Source organism: Pseudonaja textilis, chromosome 8 (assembly GCF_049901715.1).
Source record: "Pseudonaja textilis isolate UNSWEBS1 chromosome 8, rPseTex1.2, whole genome shotgun sequence".
In the NCBI taxonomy this organism is placed as follows: domain Eukaryota; kingdom Metazoa; phylum Chordata; class Lepidosauria; order Squamata; family Elapidae; genus Pseudonaja; species Pseudonaja textilis.
In genome coordinates, this window is record NC_141997.1 from 24166854 (window position 1) to 24187195 (window position 20342).

General features: G+C 38.9%; 2 protein-coding genes across 7 annotated transcripts in view; one reads left to right on the top strand and one right to left on the bottom strand.

Annotated features, from left to right (window-relative positions):
• Positions 1 to 17430, bottom strand: part of SEPTIN10 (septin 10) — a 37864-nt gene extending 20434 nt beyond the window's left edge. For 2 of the 6 annotated variants that reach the window (XM_026707368.2, XM_087938538.1), the window contains exons 1-5: positions 17391 to 17430; positions 8548 to 8616; positions 5333 to 5444; positions 3055 to 3250; positions 1536 to 1722 (exon numbers count right to left, since the gene is read on the bottom strand). In XM_026707368.2, coding sequence (XP_026563153.1) covers positions 1536 to 1722; positions 3055 to 3250; positions 5333 to 5444; positions 8548 to 8616; positions 17391 to 17420 — 594 coding nt within the window. In that variant the 5' untranslated portion in view covers positions 17421 to 17430. Of the gene's footprint in view, positions 1 to 1535; positions 1723 to 3054; positions 3251 to 5332; positions 5445 to 8547; positions 8617 to 9122; positions 9254 to 11844; positions 11959 to 17304 lie in introns of those variants that run through there. The other 4 variants (XM_087938535.1, XM_087938536.1, XM_087938534.1 and 1 more) reach the window with 4 other exon arrangements.
• Positions 17431 to 17953: 523 nt separating this feature from the next.
• Positions 17954 to 19979, top strand: SOWAHC (sosondowah ankyrin repeat domain family member C). Its single transcript, XM_026707396.2, is given in 2 exon segments — positions 17954 to 19546; positions 19548 to 19979. Coding segments are annotated over 2 exon segments (1707 nt in total). The 5' UTR covers positions 17954 to 18094; the 3' UTR covers positions 19803 to 19979.
• Positions 19980 to 20342: the final 363 nt, after the last annotated feature.

Below are 20342 nucleotides of genomic sequence, written 5' to 3' on the forward strand. Positions count from 1 at the left end.
TAATATTCAGCTTGAATGTCTTTTCTTTCAATTTCAATCTTAGCCTCACTTTCAAAACAAAATAGACCCACTCCCTCTTAAACATGACTAACTTCCAGATTTATATAGACCATGATCATATCTTCCTTCGATCATTATCATTACTTTAGAAGAGTCCTAATTACAATTATAGACAATTAATTAGAATATAATTTCAGCACATGCCTCTAATTATGATAATGTAGCTACTTGATAGCAATGCTTCCCATTTATTTTTTTATACATTTTCCCCTCTCTGCCCAGCCTGATTAAAGCTTGCTTTTGTTTTTCACTACAATTCAACTTTGCAGTATATCGAAACCCATCCAGGTCTGCACATTGTTACTTTTAGAAGCAACTCTTACCTTAGGTCAAAACATAGTTAATTTTTATTTTTTTGGTTGAAGTTTAGATGTGTTTTGGTGCAAACAGAGAATATCCCTACACAAATATATCAATATCTAAACAGAAATTGATGTTGACTAGCTGCCATGACATTAGTATTAATTAACTTATGTGTTCTAATGGATACTACAGACCAAATAAATCCACAAAAATAAATTGATATTTTTAAAATTATTTTCCCAAACAGGAGAAAATATCATCCTATATTTCCTAATAGCAATCTTAGGTTGCAAATTTATTTAGCAAGTTAACTTACACCACTGAGAACATATAGACTTTTGACTAGATTTTGCCACAAACACCAATACCTTGTATCATCCTTTTCTTATTCCATAACAAAATAATTTTATTCTTGATTTTTTCCCCAAATAATTGAATGCTCTTACTCAGTTACACTGACCAATTCATCAAACTGAGATAACGTTTATTTTTACTAAAATCTCCTTTGATGCTACAACAATAAAAACATATTACATTTTAAAATATTACTTTGAATATCTATGTTGGAGAGAGACTGGCTAATCCAGGTGGAGGAGTTAAATGGGGAATTGACTGGAATCCCTTTGTGGGCACATGATGAAGAAATCTGACCACTGTGCCACTGAACATTAATTTTACTCAGGTACAAATTCTTAGTCTGAGAAGATTCTTGTACATGGACTTGAGCAATAAAACAGCTAAGTGAACACTTGTGTGACTCTAGTTGTTCATACCTTACACTATTACAATAGTCCTCAACTTACCATCAGTTGTTTTACTACTGTTCAAAGTTACCACTGATACTATGTGGTGTCATGGTCATGTATCAAAATTCAGGTGCTTGGTATTTATCATGGTTGCAGCATCCTGACGTCACTTGATCACCATTTACAACCATCCCAAGGGGCTTCCAACAATCAAAATCAATGAAGGAAGCCAAATTCATTTAATGACCATGGAGATATAATTAACAGCCATGACAAAAAAGGTTATAAAATTGGGCATGATTCACTTAACTAACAATGGGAGTTCTGGTCCCAACTATAACTGTAAATCGAGGACTACCTGTACATTATTTTAAAAGATCAGATATTTTGATTCCCCACCGACCCAAACTGATTTTAAAATCTTACCTTACTGTCAAGATTTTTCATTGTTAATAAATCAAGAGTTTTAAGGGAATGCCCTGTGGGTGAAATGAAATACAGGCACACATGGATGCGAGTATCATGATAATTATATAAGGAACGCTTAATTTTCAGCTCTTCCTGGAGGTAGGCCTCAAATTGTGCATCAATATAATCCACAATTGGCTGATAACTAGAGAGAAAAAGAATCAGTTTTAGAACAAGGAGTTAAATTCCTTTCCAATATGCCTGCACAAACTGGAGAGTATAACAATAATTTTAACAATTCTATTCTATTTTTATAAAACTTCACTGCATATTAGCAACTCAGAATATTGTAAGCTATATCAATTGTCTGTTTGAAACAATCTGTAGAGTTCAAGATCTTGTAAAACAGTCTCTGAGACTCAGACATGATTGAATGGAAGAAAAAAAATGCATGCAAATATAATTTAATTCTGTCCAAGGGCAGAAAATATTTTCTAACTACTGCAGCAAATCAATATCTAAAACAGCAGTCTTTTTTTCTGATTCATTTAATATTCCAGCAAAACTCATCCCATTGTGTTATAAAATCAAAACAATAGAGCCATTCCCAATGTATGCTAGAAAAAAACCATGTAGATGACAATTTTTTTATTTAATTTAGAACAAACTGAACTGTGAAGTCCTATAGCAGAGTCAAATTTAATCTTATGGATGTTACTTCTTCCTATTATTGTTCATTATGCAAACTGCATAACTTATTCCACTCAGTTTACAATGGAAGGGTAGGACACAAGAATACTAATCCAAAAACACCTAGAAATGAGAAGGTAGATGGAGGAAATAATCCAAGCCTAAAAGTGCTAAATCCTATCCTATCCCATACTATTACTTAGTATTAAGAAACCTAGGAAGGAGGAGAACATACTTAACACCAGTTTTTATTGGTTGTCGGTTGTAAAGGACAAAGAGAGAAAAAAAAATGGAAAACACAATAATTGAAGAGCTCAATTAAATATTGTGGGAGAAATATTCCAAGGCATGGACTGGCAAAGTCTCAATGTGGACTGACAAACAGTTCTATGAGTAGAAAATGTGTAGGTAAGTGTGTGTATTTGTGTGTGTGCACACACCTAGTCCAAAGAATGATCATAACACCAGAATCCAAACAATCATTCATTTGCAGGTTTAGATCATCTTATTTTTCTCTGCATTATTTTACAACAGATGAAAACCTAGAGCTGCTTACAGCTGCTCAATGAAAAAATGAAGTTGTCATTCGTCAAATGTTGATACTAATACTCTGTTGATAAAGTAATGAGGAAAACAAAACATCTTCCATTCAACATGTAAGGAACATAGTTGCCAACTATAGGCAACCATTTGGAAATGATTACTAGTGGCTTTATTATATGTGATGCTTTATTGATAGCCATGGTTGTTCTATAGGTTGTCCAATAGTTGTTCTATTACATAAAATAAATGCCAAGGATCTAGATCAGTAGCAGCAGGCAGCTCATTTGAATTAAGAGATACTGACCTATCATCTTTGTTTATCTGGTCCCCAAATCCAACTGTATTTACAATTGTCAGCTTCAATCGGACATTGCTTTCCTGAAGCTCATAAGTCTGAGCTTTAAGCCTCACATTTGGCTGAAAGTGTGTTGACACATGATCATCAAAAGAAGTATTGAATAAGGTATCAATCAAAGTTGATTTTCCAATTCCTGTTTCTCCTAAAATTAAAGAGATTTAAAAAGTACAGTTATATCACAAATGCACTTGCATAAATGTCAATGAAACACAAAAATAAAAACTTAATTTCTATTACATTTAAAAGTAATGCAGTGAGTTTTGTTATAACTTCACTATGGATACCATTAGAAATACCTTTCCTTTTGTAATTTTTATACAATATGCAAAAGCATTTCTCAAAAAGACATCAGGTGCCCATTAGCTTCACTCTGCAACTTGCAAGAACTGTTGCTTCTTTATTTAAGTCTTTATTTCCTTCTGTCTTTCCCTGTCACTTCCCAGTCACTGATTTAATTTCAGATTTTTCTTTTGCTCTATGGCAGGCTTGTCCAACCCGTGGCCCAGGGGCCGCATGCGGCCCAGGTTGCCTCGTAACGCGGCCCAGTGCCCACCCCAACCTTCGTGCCAGAGCCAGTGAGGAGGAGGAGGACAGGCAGGCGCGAGGCGGGGCGAGGCAAGCGCCAGGCCAAGCAGCAACAGAAAAGGCGGGCGCCATCAGAGCGCCACCTCCTGCTGTTGCTGCCGCCGCTTCTGCCCCTGCTGCTGCTTCTGCCCCCGCCACCGCTGCTTCTTCCTTCCAGTCCTGCCTCATCCAGCCGGGCCATTTGCAGGAGGAGAGGTAGGCACGAGGCGGGTGAGCTTCCCCCCCCCCCCGCAAAATTTGGCCGGAAAATAAACCGTGATAAAAAAACCGTGATAAAAAATAAATAATTTTTAATAAATAATAAATACATCTCACTAACTTCATTTCCAAATAAATTTAATATGTTAACTATGTTTTCTATGGTTTTTTTGGATGATCAGGTATCGTTACTGTTATTTTATTTTATGTGCGGTCCAAATCAAATTTTCATCTTCTAATGTGGCCCAGGGAAGGTGAAAGGTTGGACACCCCTGCTCTATGGAAACTGTATCCAAGAAACTGAAACCAAAGTGCTGAGTTTTCAGAGGATGCTATCATTTAAAAAAAATGCTAGCAGGCTATCATTTAAAAAAAAATCCAAATTCAGACACTGTCTTCAGACACTGCCTTCATAAGTTACTAGCATACATGGCTTTCTATTCTTGGTTACTCTAACATCAATCCTCTAAAATGCAATAAGCTGAGACACAATAACTGAACCAAACAATAAGCTTGTAATGATTGATATGGGGTGAAATATCGATTTTTAATCAGTCATATGTACAGGTAGTCCTTGACTTATGATGATAATTGAGACAAGAATTTTCACTTTATGTCACTGTGGTCATAAGTCAGGTTGAACCTAATTTTACAAAATGTTAATGGTGGTTGCTAAGCAAATTCAATTTTTGTCAGAAACCGGCAAAAAAGATGCAAATCATGGTTACGTGACTGCAAGTTGCTGCAAACAGTTGTAAATACGTTGTGCACAGATTGTAATTGTGTGACCATGGCAGTGATACATCGGTCATAAGTGCAAGTGCAAGTCATAAGTCACTTTTTCCAAATGATTATCTTCAAACTTAAACAGTCATAAGTTGAGGACTGTTTAAAGTATCTATTACTAAACTATACTGTTTATCTTGTAATAGCATACTTTTTATCTTAATTAGACTTATAGCCTTTCTGCTTCAGATGAGGTTCTGAATTTAAAAAGGAATAATATTTATTAAAGGTTTTATTTGCAAATTATTCACTAAGTTCTTTTAACCCTGATAAGTATTTCCTGAAAATAGTTAGAAAAATGTTTAGAAATGGAATAGCATTTTCATTAAATAAATGCAAAAGCTATTTTTTACTATCAAAATAAACCAATGCGGAATGACTGCTAACTATAAAGATGCACTAAGCTGTCAATAAATGTTATAATGTTTGTGAAGCTTAAAGAGTGAAAACAGTTAAGGAATATAAAGTACTTAAGGAATGAAATATATTTAATTAAGCAAATTAAGGAATTTACTGTAAAAAGGTAAATAAAAGTTATGTCACCTTTGAACCAGTATCTGGAGGTCAACATTAATCTTTGTCATTTTAATTGTTTCAGACTTTTCAACAGGATCTGTTTAAATTAATTTACACTTTTGAAAATTAAATTACTTACCAATACTGAGAATGTTGAAGCAAAATCCCTGATGGATAGATTTGTTAACCAATTGATCTGGTAAACTATCAAAACCAACATGACCGGACAAGAATAAGGATCGACAATTCTTCTGAAGTGAAACAGTAAAAAATATTAGGGTATAAGACTGTAATATAGTGTCCATGACACTAGTAAATATTGACAAAGCTAAACATGATAATATTCTACATATTAAAACATTTGGTTTAATGTTTTCAACCAAATAAAAATCACCGAGGGCAGTTACTCTGCAAATAGAATTTAAAAGCCTACATGAATGTTATTAACCTGCTGCACAAGCCCTACAAGTTATTCTTTATTACAATACTTCCAAGATGTTTACTAAAGAGTAATCGTTTCCAGTTCTTGAATAAATACCGGTACTATTATATACCAATAAGTTTAACACAAAAGGAGATGCATGTTTAGGTTCCCATCATTCTATTCCCTCCTCTTTTTATGTCATTTCTCCTCCTCCTCAACCCTTTCATTAATTCTATCTATTTTGCTTAAACCACTTATTATTATTATTCCCTTTAGAAGTTTTCTGCTCCCTTCTGTTTACTATTCCTTCCTTCTTGTAATATTGTGCATCCTTGTTCATGTTTCTATTACTAAATCACCTGGCCTTTTATTTGCAAGAGCTTCAATGCAGGTTGCAAGGAACAGCAAATAAAAAAAAAGAAATTCCCTCCCCCCACCCCCCAAAAATTGGGTTGCCCTGCAGATGTTCCCTATGGAATGCAGTGCTGATTCTAAGCAAGCTTAATATATGACCACAACATATGTATATACACATCCTTAAAATTCAACAAACGTGCATCTGAAAAACTGACTGGCTCGTTTTTTCACAACATAAGCACCACATTTATTGTATGCTTACACCCATACACCTATGATAATGTCTAGCTATTAAAAGTTTGTTTACAAGGGTCTCCAACATTGATTGACAATTAATTCTGATTGCCACAGACCCCAGATATCCAAAGTATTCTGACACTATACAGAAAATTTTGGATAAACAGAAAAGGGATAAAATCTAGTACTACTTCAATTTTCCTTGAACCTGAGGATAAGCTAAAAAAAAAAGTCACATTTTCTATCTCTTACTCATGGGTATATACTGAGAATTTCTGAAATTTCTCAAAACTCTTCTGCTGGACTTTTCAAAGCCAAGAAGCCTTGTCTCTGAATTCTGTTTGCAGCTTCTCTAATGTCTAGCGATTGATCAGGAGTTATTGAGCCATTTCATTCCCTGTAGAATTTATAGATATAGACAACTTCGGAGATTCCTCATGTTTTGTTTCTCATGATCAGCACTGTTGAGAAACTCTTGGTTCTGAAACATTTTTATTTATTCATACAACTTTTATGTTGCTCCAGTTCTGGAGACTGAGCAGCTTGCAATATTAATGTCATAAGAAGATATCCTTGACAGCTTAAATCCAAATTCTGAAATATACTCTTGAACAGGTTTCTGATCACTCCTTAGCAGAGCCAAAGCTACTCAATAATATCACAAATATTATGATATTTATTTTGATCTTTAATATTTAAAATAATGAAATGTCTTCATGAAGCTTCCTATAACCAATGTCTTCTTACCTAATAAATCCAAGGTGTGTATATCCCTTGAGAACAGGTTTATTTTTCTGCAACTGTGTATCTTCAAGTGGTAAACAGTGTATTAATGCATATAGATACTGCACCTGTGCAAAAGCCTTATTGGGAATATTCCACAACTGAGGAAATTTGGAGCAAGACCTCCATTTTACCATGGATGCCTAAGATAATGCTCCCTCTCCTTCTTTCATTCTAAAGGACTGACAGTCATTATTAATAGGATACTTAGTAAAGAAAGCACATGAAAGGGGAAAGAGAATGGGGCTGTGTGAATACACATATGTGTTCTAGGAGTTATAGTTACAGGTAAGCTTCCTACCCTTTGTGGAGGTTTCTGTGCATCTCACTACAGATTAAGTAGTAAGCTTACTTTAGGGCAGCAGACAAATGCCCAAGTAAGAGAGAACTGATGACAGCAGTGCTCTCTCAAAGGAAGTATATTTCTACACCCAAACATCTATTAATAATGCCATGCTGGTATCTGTCAGCCACATCAGAGTACAGCATAACCTGGCACACTTTGAGAAGTGCAGTCCTATAAAACACAGTCATAGAAACTGGAGCTGCTCTGGTGAGACCAGTTTTAGACAGCACTCGGCAGCAAGAGATTTATCAATTGTTATCTTCTCCGAATAGCCACTACTCCCACTTAGAGAAATGTCTTCTTTGGAGCTAGAATAAACAAGAAATTTTTCAAGATGCTCTACAAATATCCAAAGAATGCAAAGAATGCAAAGAATGGTAAGGTAGGGGAAGGGGAGGAACTTATATAACGCTATGATAAATTTGCAGACATTTAAGCTGCTTGGGACAGGATGGGACTGGACAGGAAGGGAAAGGAAGGGAAGGAATTCTAGTCCGCCTTAGCCATGAAAGCCAGCTGGGTGTCCTTGGGCCAGGCACTCTCTTTTAGCCCAACCCACCTCACAAGGTCATTGTTTTAGGGAAAATAGGAGGAAGATGTGTTGGATATGTCCTCCATCTTGAGTTATTTGTAAAAATAATAAGAGATACAGATAAATGGAATGGAACAGATTGGAACAGAACAGAACAGTGGTGGCTAACTTTTTGGGCTCCTGTTGTGAAAATTGCAAGTGCTTATATGGGCACACTCACATGCAGCACCCAGAAGGCAATGCACACGTCCCCCCACCCCTGTGCATTCGCCACGATCCCCCTGCCACCCCTTTACCTGCACTGCTCATGTGCTCGCCTCCCAGCTGATTTTTGGCCCGTTTGAGGCCTTTTTCGGCCTCGCAGAGGTTTGAGGGAAGCCTCTGCAGCGTTTGGAGGCCAAAAAAAAATGGCCCATTTCATCACTTCCAGTATTTCCGGAAATACAGGAAGTGATGAAACGGGCCTGTTTTTTGGCTTCCAAAGACTGCAGAAGCTTCCCTCGACCCTCTGAAAGGCCGAAAAAGGCCTAAAACAGGTTGAAAATCAGCTGGGAAGCGTGTGTATGCAAAGTGAGGTAAGTTTGGCTGGGGCTCGTGTGCCCGCACAAATGGCTCTGTGTGCCACCTGTGGCACCTGTGCCATAGGTTCGCCATCACAGGAATAGAATAACTCACTTTTCCTGCATCATGATTATCTGTTGGTGAAGTAAAGGGTCCTCTCATTCCAATATCAGGTTGATAGTACTGAAACAGTAAATAAAATAATTTTGTGACAGTCAAATTAAAGAAATTTGAAAGAGAAATAATTCTGTTCATAATTGCAGAACTATAGAGAATAGGGAGATGGGGAAACCATTACATAAAAAATTAGGACTTAAATATTCCTTAAGTCCTGGGTCAGTATCTACCAAGTTAGTATTTGGAAAATAGACAGGCAAGCTCCTCCATGATACACAGGAATATGAGAGAGAGGAGAGATCAACAAAATCAGACTTGCTCAAAATACTGTTATTATAGCCAATGTTAATAAAGTGTAGTTCTAATCACTTCAGTGATTAGTTGGCTTCTTGATCTGGCCAACATCAAAGGGCTGACATAAATACATTTAAAGGGGATAACTTTTTGGTTAATTACAAGTATTTAAATTAAATACACTGATTAATTAAGCAGCATTGTAGAAAATATTGTAATATAAAGCCGCGATGGCCCATTGGTTAGAACACAGTACTGCAGGCTAATTCACTACTTACTCCAGGAGTTCGATTCTGACCAGTTCAAGGTTGACTCAACTTCCATCTTTCTGAGGTTGGTAAAATGAGGACCCAGATTGTTGGGGCAATATGCTGATATTGTAAATAACTCAGAGAGTATTATAAAGGACTGTGAAGCAATATTTAAGTCTAAGTGCTATTCCTATACGGCAACTCAGCCTGCAGGCAGACATTTCCCTTTAATAGATCTTATCTATTGCTTATCTAATTATAAAAAAAATAAATAAAATTACACTTAAACAGGAAGGTAATATGCTTCAAGGTAAAGCACCAGCCTCTAGTGCCTGTTTTCATGAATGCATCTGAGGCTACTTAACCAATAAAACTGGTAAGTGGCTATTGTTCAGCACTATATCTGAAAATGTGCCCACTTGTCCTAAAGCAAAGGTAAGCTGGACTGGAAATAATAGTTTAGGGAACAACCTCATTGGTATGTGAGTAGACATGTCCCTCATAGTAATGATTTTTGAAACTACCTTCAAGTTTCAGAGTTCCTACCAATCCCCCTGATATAAGCATCTTTATATCAACTTCCCTGGGAATAAACAAACTAGCTTCACTTCTGGATAGACATGCTAAGATTATTCCACAACCCTTTCTATATTCAGCATGAAGACGAGTTCATTGACTGTTCTACAGAAATATACTATAATATTTTTCTATGTAGCATCAACATTTGACTCTTTTATTAGCTTTATATTTCTAATACCCTAATCCTATGTTTCAATAGTTGCAACATAAATTAGTTGTATATTTTATGATATGATAACATAACAAAATAATTAATGCCACTGACATTTTCTTCAAAGGCAAAGACCATGATTTAAACAGAGGTGACTAGAATTTTACTTTAGCTATGCATTCACCTTAAGACTCAGCTAATTTAGTGATGTAAGTTCTATGACTTAAATCCATCACTTACACAATAAAGAACAAAAAGAAAAACCATTTGCACATAACACAATGTATGTACCAAAAGAAAAAGAAGAAGAAGCAGGTTTTGAACTGTTATAAAAGTGGAGGCTTGGGACCTGTTGCTAAAATACAACTCCTTGCAGCTCTAGCCAGCATGTTCTAAAGCAGTGGTTCCCAACCCTTTTTTTCACCCCGCACCCCTAAAGAAATTTCACTCGAACCTCGCACCCCCTGAAATAAATAATAAATAAAAATGCCAACATATAGCCAATATCCTATTATTTACCTGGACTTTTCTTGTACCCCCTAGAATATCGTCTCGCACCCCCAGGTGGTGCAAGCACCCCAGGTTGGGAACCCCTGTTCTAAAGCAAAGAATCCCACCAGTGATAATTCAACAATAGGAAAAATCATACCACACCTACTCTTGATCTAGGGAATAGGTGATTCCCCCCGGCCACTCTGAAGTTCCTCTGTTAGATGTTTTCCGCTGGCAATAGGCAGTGTCAAAGTCAAACACAGATGGCGCACTCTTTCTCTTCTTTACAAATATGAAACTGAGTGCTCAGATGGGTTCTTTCACATTCCTCTTAAACCTACTAATTGCATTTTCCTGACTAAGGTTAGCAATGAGACTGTGATCTACCTAATGCTTGATCAGAAAGATTATGAATCCAAACAAATCATTAGTCAACAACCACTGCAATAGGAAGCCATGATTTCATAAGGTAATATTAATACCTAAATACTGGGCATTAAAATTCTAGGTGTCAAGATACTTTAAAAGTTGCAGAATGGATTTCAGATGACAGCACATTATGGTTTTTTCCTTTGTGTGACAAATCCAGAGAAGTCATATCAATTTAAAAAAATTGCCTATTTGATATAATGCGACAGTAAGGAATTTTCCAATGTGGAAATAATTTATTTTGATTATTGTCTTATTTGCCTTACTGGGGTTTACTGTCCTGCAATCAGCTTTCTTTTATCTGCATTTTATAAGGTTAATCTTTTTTATTTTTCTATTTTCTAAGGAATTTATAATATTTTTATAACCACAAGAGGGAGCTCTGACATAAAGAAAGTCTACTCTAGCTTTTCACCTTTGTAATAAAGACATTCAGAGTGCAGAATATGTTTGGACTTTTAGTATACAAATTAATACAAGTAATACAAATTTTAATAATACAATTTTAATATGTTTAATATATACTTTTAATGTAGTAATATTAATACAAGTAATACAAATTAATACAAGTAAGTTGAGTAGTCCTCAACTTACAACAATCGAGTTCAAAATTTCCTTTGCTAAGTGAGGCAATTAAGTGAGTTGTGCCTCATTTTATGAACTTTTTTGCCCTGGTTGTTAAGGGAATCACTGCAGTTGTTAAGTGAAAGATGTGGTGGTTAAACAAATTTTGCCTCCCTTGCAGATCAAGAAAAGATGATTCTTAATAAACCCATTACAAAGATGAAACTGACGAATTAATTTTTGAAAGCTGAAACTAAGAATTTAGGACTTGATAGTTAGAGCATATAACTTGTCTCCAAATTTCAGAGGGCACTAACCCTAGCAAACGGTAATGCCCTTTCCACAGCTGTGCTGGAGGGGCAATATAGGAAAGTTCCACAATAGCCAAGATTGTGCCCCTCTGGAGCTGTCATACTGCACCCTCTATAAGGACCCAGGAACTCATTTGATAACTCTATCTGACAAAACTTTGGGTCTGTTTTATGGACAGCTATTAATATCAAATCAGTAGGTAGCTAAATTCTGCTATATTACCTGTAAAAATAGGTAGACTCTGGCCACCTGTTGATGATCTCCCAATTACTTGTAGTGCATTTTTATGTCTTTCCTTTTCTTGTTTTGTTTTATTTTTATTCTGTTTTCTTTGCCTAATGAAAGAGTGATTCTGATCACATATCTATAATATACTATAAAACTTTTCAAGAAATTTTGGTCAAACCATTACGTAATTGAGGAGACTCAACACAAAGAACTCTTCCATCATGGAAAGAAGCTTCATTTCTCTGATCTCTCTAATCATCAAGCTGTTTCTTTACTGAAGGTAGACTGCAAACTTTTTTACTAAAATACTAGAAAAGAGAATGTTTTTTTTTTTAAATTGAATCAACACACTGATCAGTTTTTTTTTTCTAATAAGCATTTGCTAGGCCTAATTTACTACCGTAATAAATCATGAATTATAGCTCTGAATCTCTACAAGTAAACGACTGAACAATTAGAGACACAAACTTTAGATACACTCATTAATACACAAAAAGAAATGTACACTGAATGTTGTACTTAAAGAAAATTCGTATATAAGATGCTTTATTGTTAGCATATTACCCTAGTTTGCAGGTCAGTTCATTCTGTAAAAATTGTAAAAATATAACAACCAGTTTAGAATATTTTTCTGAATTTTGTAAAAATGTTGTAAAGCTCAATTTTTATGGAAAGTGATTTAAAGAGGTTGAAGCTCATTTTAAAAGCTGAATTTCCCTTCCAACTCTTTTTAAAAAATGTTATCTGATCTTACATTGCCACCAAATATACAGGTTGTCCTTGATTTACAACAGTTCATTTAGTGACTCACAACTATTTTTCATACTTACCACACTGCAGCATGCCCATGGTCAGGTAATCAAAACTCAGATGCTCGACAAATGAATCATATGTATGATAGTTGCAGTGTGATCACCTTTTACTACCTGAGAAGTCACTGGGGAAGGCAGATCCACTTTAACAACTGTGTTACAACCACAGTGATTCACTTAACAACTGTGGCAGAAAAGGTTGTAAAATAGGACAAAATTCACGTAACATCTATCTCACTTAGCAAAAGAAATTTGGGGTTCAATTGTGGTCACAAGTTGAGGACTACCTGTATAGGTAGAAGATAATGACAACAATCACTGTAGTACTCCATTATCCTACAAACAATGGGGGAACCTAGTAGCAGACTCTTTCTAACAAGTAGTCCATCACTTTCTTCACTTTCACTATTCATTGTCTTCCAATCCGTAAGGTACCCTTCACCATCACTGATCATCCATTTTAGCTACTGTACTTGATTAGCTTTGTACATGCTATCTGCTGCCAGGATACTCTATACCAGGGAACTAGTGTTTGGAACCGGTCCGCAGAAGTGGTGGGCGACTGTGTATGTGCGTGTAAATGTGTGTGATACTGCATTTGTGAAAGCAGAGCATACATGCACATAAAACCATCCCCTACCCCCACCCTCACTGCCGTCTCCACAGGTCCCCTGAGCTTGAAAGATTGGGGACTATTGCTTTACACTTCCTATTGAAGAATAGGGACAGTTCTCTTTGCTGAAGAATGGCTTATTAAACTCTGGAAATATGATCAATGTTAAAAACAGCTTATGTTTCAAAGGATTTTAAAGAAATCAATTCAGTTGGAAAACCATTTTTATATTATACCTAAATTTAGGGGGCAGAACCACATCTGAAATGTGGGGTTTTCTTAACAGAAATTACTTAGGTGGAAATTACAATTCCTAATATCAGTGCTGAGATTAATTTGCACTAGACAGATCATTGTTGTTCACATTCTTGGTATTACTTGGAGCTTAACAGTGATTTGTAATTTTAAAATTATATAGTATACAGTATGGAATATTGCATTTTTAACTTTGTTCATGATGCCTTGAATTCCCTATTTTTTATTAAAATTATTGATAAAAATAAAAGTTACATAATAAAAACTTAGTGGAGGGAGCAATTTTGTTTTACCTCTTACAGAACAATGCAATTGGCCATTTGACAAACTACCTTTCTAACTTTTAAAAAATAGAAAGCAAAATCTTAGCTTCAAAAAAGTACATTTAGCAAGAGTAAATCTCTACAATGAAAATAGAATTGAGTATGCATTTTTAAACAGGATGTAAATTCTCTCCTACACTCCTGCAAACAGTGTATCAGAAATACCAAGCCAATTATTTCTGTGTGTCCCTGAATCTTTGCCAAAGAACATACTTGTAGATGCAAGTTTTAATCAGGAAGTTAAGTGACTCAAGTGTCTGTGATACGGAAATCTTTTGAAGGGCTTGAACATTTAAATAACTTTGCTATAAATCATTTATCCTATGAATTTAAATAGTAGTCATCTTTTTAATTACTTTTTTCTGTAGAATCTTCACATATCCTTACCTGAAGAAACCAGTATCTTTACAGAATGCATTCTTTATCACATGCACTTCAAAAATTAGGCATACACAGTGGAAAACAATAATCAAGGCTAATGCTTTATCATCTAGAGATACAGTAGTCAAAATATACTCATTTCTTATGAAACAAGTACACTCACAACTACTGTATATTGCCAAAGTTTAGTTTGGAGTTAAACTTAGAAAAATAAAACTCTATAGATCATAGATGGTATATCACTGACTATTATTCTTTTCAATCTAATTATGTCATATGAGAATGGGATAGCAAATGAATCTGATTCAAATCTATGCAAAGGAAATCAGTGTATAAATTTTAGAAAATCTCTTAACGCTCCTCCAAACACAAAAACTTAAAATTTTGGTATAATACTAATAAATGATAACTTGCGGGGGGGTTCACAGTGAAAGATAGTAAAAAAATTACTTGTAAATATTTCTAATATTTCCCTATAATATTGATATATTAATGGTATTTGCCTATTGCTTTCATATTGCAGTTTTAGGACTGCTCATAATTGGGTGGAAAATTGCCACAGCTTTTAATATATTTTTAAACGTGCAAGCTACCTTACACTCCTCTTATAAATAGGGTAAGAAATGAGGGTTTTCAATACACACATACAAATAGGATCTGTCATAATTGGGTAGAAAATTGCCACAGCTTTTAATGTATTTTTAAATGTGCAAGCTACCTTATACTCCTCTTATAAATAGGATAAGAAATGTGTGTGTGTATGTGTATATATATATACATACACCTACACAAATAGGATCTATCCAGAACAGCAGCTGAATATTACAATAAAATATACAATTATTTAAAACACTGCTGTTTTTTTCCTCATTATTCCACAATAGCAGCAGCCTATGGATAAGTTTTTAGCTCATTAGTATGCAATTCATTTTTCAAATTCAGGAAAGTTTTTTAAATATTTAAAACATTACTTAAACAGTTATTTTAAATAATTTATGTATATGGCCACCCATCTCAAACAAGTGACACTCTGGGCAGCAAATAATCATCATAAAATCAACTAAAATCAAATTATAAATACAATACAAAAAGTTAAATATAAACAACAGCTGAGAAAATTATAATCCCTAGATGTTAACATAACCAGGAAATGCAGCCTTTATGGGGAAAAAAGATTTGAGCTAAATAGATTTAAAAATAGAGATTATGAAAATATGGGTGTTACTTTAGCGTAAGTGTAGAATGCTGACTTACCAGCATAAAGGATTCTTGATTAATAGAATAGTGCTGGGTGTGGAGGAAAATCTTGACATAATAAAAGCTTAGAAAGGCACAGAAAATAATTCAAAGGCTATTATTTAATGAGAGCAACCTGACAAATTAATATATTGTGAACATAAACTGGTTTATGCTAGAGGTAATTAAATTGTATAAATGTGCATATGTATGTGTATATACATGTATATATATATATATATGCACACAAACCCATACACCTATCTGAATTGCCTTTACAGCATGTTTATATTCATATAGATACATATAGCTGAATTACATTAGTAGCATAAAGCTACCAGCAATGCAATGCTGTTCAAATTGACTCAAAAATAAATTTTATTGCATTCAATGAAACTGTTTTCCAAGCATATTATCACTGGGCAGCAGCAACAAGTTGGTTGGTTAATATGTGGATTTAATTTTAAATTAAATGTGTGTGTAAAAGTTAATCATTTGCACACTCACTGAACTGCCAAGCAACTATTGGAGAGATGTTTTTTATACTGTGGTTGTAATACTTTAGACTGAAGATGTGCAAAAGCATGGCCTAATCCTGTTATACACAAAGCGGTAATTTTCCAACACTCAAAAGACTTAATGTGTGAGGGAGACAACTTCTATACTTTTCTTTCCTAACTCTTAATTTCCTATATGTAGAGTTTATATATAGAAATTTTCAAGTTGGAAGTGATACATTTTTTTTAAAAAAAGCAAAAGTTTTATACAAAAGTTAGAAAATGAATATTCAGGCAGTTTCTCAAGCGAGAAAGGAAAATAAGGAAAAATAAATAAGGTGAAGCATTAATAACAGATGGGGTGCCTAGGAATTTGTAGCAGTGGTATATACTGGGTGGAAATAATGAGGTAAAAATATAGAAGGAACCTTTGATGTATATAACAGGGCAAAGACCTTGTGAAGTACATCAGGTTTAATCCAATAAACTGGTATCACAATAAACCTGTTAGCAGCCTTTAATGTCTTACCTGAGTCATTTGAGAAATGCTGCAGCAATGCTGACATGCATGTATGTTCTTTAGAAAAGCAAGGATGGATGGATGGATGGATGGATGGATAGATAGATAGATAGATAGATAGATAGATAGATAGACAGACAGATCGATCATGGCAGTGATTTGTTACTGCTTCTTCCAGAATTCTTTTCTATGCTATAGTTCAGAAAATCTCCCATCCAAGTCCTAACCAACCCAAATCCTACTTAGTTTCACCAGGGCACAGCTAGCCATCACCAATTGAGAACTTTGTCTATATTTGAAAGTAAACCTCCTGATATCTCAGAAGCTAATGCAATTAGAGACGCTGGATTAGAATGAGGGGAAGTCAAGTTCAACTCTATACTCAGACATGGAAAATTAAGGAAGTCACTCTGTGCCAGTCACTATTCCTCAGGTGAGCCTACTTTACAAGGTACAATACCTCAAATTCCCAGAAGTAAAACTCTAACTAATAACAATGTCTATAATATTTAAAAAAAATTCTCTAGGCAAGCACTCACTGGTTGAGGGGACAGCAAACTTTCCTATTTTTGTTTGGCTGCAGTCAATGGCAAGAGGCTGGTGCTTTCGGATTTACACAAAGCCATAAGTGATGGGGGAAGCTGGAAGTGTTTATAATGGGATGAATGAAAGCAATCTGGGTCCCAGAGAGCTGCCCTTTTTGGATAATTTAGGCCGGATCCTGTGCCCATCGAAAACAAGGGGGCGAAACGGCTCTCGTGGATTGCAACTTTCCCTTTACCAAAAGGAAGCCCGGGAATCCAATGGGATTTCCTACCCACAAAGCAGGCGAGCGGGACCGTTGTCGCCCAGTCCAGGCCGGCTCTCCCTCTGCCCACACCTCAGGGCGCGCTCCGGACTTACCAGCTGCCGAGCCACATCGGAAGAAGCCATGACATGAGGGGAGGGGTCACCGCGCGCCAAAGACAATGGCGAGGGAGGGTGGGAGCCCGCGTCGAACTTCCAACTCCAATCCCAACAGCTGGAATGTAACTGGTGGGGATGAGAGGCCGCGCGGAAAGGAGGGCGGGACCAATGCCCAGCCAATCCCGTCCCGACGGCAGAAGATGCTGCCCAAACCGCAAACGAACGTTGGGTGGGGGTGGGGGGGTGGGGGGGCAGGGAGGAAGGGGCACGAGCGGCACTGCCTCCTACGGGTAAGAGTAGGAAACCTACTCTCTTAATATGGGAGGAGCATGGAACGGGGGCGTGGTTTCGGACGGGCGCCCCGACCCTCCCTTCTCAGCGGCGAGCTGCTTTAGAGCCTCCTCAGCGCCGAGATTCATTCAAAGGGAGGGGAGGGCAGTTTGAAAGCGGGCAAATAAGGCGCCTCCCTGTTTCCCTCGCGGACGTCACATGAACAAGGAGGGGACGCGCGCTCGATAGGGTCCGGCAACCGAGGGAGGGCGGAGAGGGAGAAGCCGGACTCAGGCGATGCTGTCGGGCGTCTCGTGGCAGCGACGATGCCATGGCGGGCCAAGCGAAGGAGTCGGGAGGGGATCCCGCGCTGAAGGCTAGCGGTCGGGATCGACAGGAGGGGCGCCGCCGCCAACGGTCTGTGGGCGCCTATGGCCGCGCCGGGGGAGCTGGACCGGGACACGGTGCTCCGGTTTTTGGCAGAGCGCGGAGGCCGGGCTCGCAACGCCGACCTGTTGGACCATTTCCGTGGCTTCCTCGCTTCGCCGGACCCCGAGAGGCGCGCCCGGGCCCGCGAGCACTTTAAGGAGCTGGTCAACGCCGTGGCCACGGTGCGGCAGGAGCCCGGCTCAGGGACCAAGTATGTGCAGTTGCGCAAGAAATACCGCGGCAGTGCCGGCGGTCGGAAATCCGAAGCGGCGGCGGCGGCGGCCCCTCCGGCCGAGAACGGCTCCGGGACCGTCGGGCATCCCGAGGACACGCCGCGCCCCCCTGGTGCTCCTGGCGGCGAAGGGGACAGCCGGGATGGAGGGGAGGCCCTGGAAGAGGAAGCCGGCGCCGAACCGCTGAAGGGAGAGAAGGCGGCGAGAGGGGATCCCTCTGCAGCTTCTGGAGAGCTGCCGTCCGAGGAGGGCGACGCCGCTGCCGCCTCGGAAGCACCGCCGGAGGCGCTTCCGTCCCGAATCACACAGGCACCTCTGGCGAGCCCAGAGAGCCCGGGAGAAGGAGGCGGCGGCGGCCGAGAGGCAGAGCAGAGCAGCCCGCGGCCCCTGGAGGCGGTGGCGACGCCCTCGGGCGATGCCGAGCCTGAGGAGAAGCCCGGCGGGGACGCCGTTGAGGCCCAGCTCGAAGAAGACTCGCCGCCCTCCACGAGCCCGGCTGTGGGCGCCTCGGCGGGCGGAGCCTCTACCGGCGCCAACACACCCAGGTGTGGGCAAAAGATCTTCCGGGAACGGATGCTGGGCAGTTCCCCTCAGCAGAAGCGCGGGGGGGGCCTGCACCGCGGAGGGAGCCGCGGCGGCGGCGGCGGCGGGGGGGATTCGGACAGCGCCTCCCTGGCGTCTTCGTCGGCCGAGGACGAGAGTGGCAGCGGCGAGGGCTCGGGGGCCTTGGATCCGCTGGAGCACGCGTGGATGCTGTGCGCTTCGGACGGGCGCTGGGAAAGCCTGGAGAGTTTACTGAGCTGCGAGCCGGCGCTGTTGCCCAAGCGCGATTTCATCACGGGCTTCACTTGCCTGCACTGGGCGGCCAAGCTGGGCCATCCCGAAGTGCTGGCAAGGCTGGTCAATTTCGCCCACCGGCAATGCCTGCCCATCAACATTAACGCGCGCACCAGCGGCGGCTACACCGCGCTGCACCTGGCCGCCATGCACGGCCACTTGGAAGTGGTGAAGCTGCTGGTGGGCGCCTACGACGCCGACGTGGATATTCGGGATTACAGCGGCCACAAGGCCTCGCACTACCTGAGCCGGGGCACCGCCGAAGAGGTACGCAGCCTCGTCGGGGCTCTGCAGGAGGAGGCCGACAGCGGGGCATCGAACGGCAGCAGCCGCTGGAGGCTTTCCAGGGTGCTCCCCTCTAACCTCATTACTTACAAGCTTTCACCACCACCACCACCACCATCATGGGGATGAAAGGGAATCGGCGGAGGGGGCTGCTGCACCCAACAAGAGCAAAGAGCTCAGTAGGAAAATCTCCGGCAGTGGTAGGATAAAACCCCGCCTCAACAAAATCCGGTTCCATACGCAAATCATCCATACTACCCCTTCTTTCAAGGGGGATGCAGAGGAGGAGGAGGAGGAGGAAAAGTCCCTGAAAGCCTCTTTCAAGCTCAGACCTAAATCCAACATATTTGGTTAATAGGACAGATGTGTCCCTTGTTAGGATTGGTTTTAAAACCAACCCTTAAGGCGATACCTTTAGTTTCTAAGCAGGCTTAAATAGAATTAATGGAAGCTTTTAGGTTACATATGTTTTAGAGCTTCATAATTCAGTGGTTAATGGAACCAAAGCTTAAAACATTTTAAAAAAATAAAATTGTTTTTTTTTTAAAAGCAGTGATCCAGTTTTATATTGGCTATGTAGTAAGATCTGTTTCTCCAGTGTAGATAATATCTATTGAAACAGTAAATGTGTGGGCTCCATCTAATTAAACTCATGATATAGAGGTTTGCAAGGTAGAAAACCAGTCCATGTACTTGTTAAAATTCATGACACAGAAATCTATGTTGGGGAGAAGATAACACATTAACTTCATGATTTTTATTTTTGTCAGAAGTATTCAACATAACTTATTTTTTTAAAAGCCAAATGAAATATTTTCTACGCATTTGCAGTAGAAGGCATTTAGGTTTTGCAGTTGGTGAACAGGCAAGTGTGATTGTCTTGCTGATTGCCATG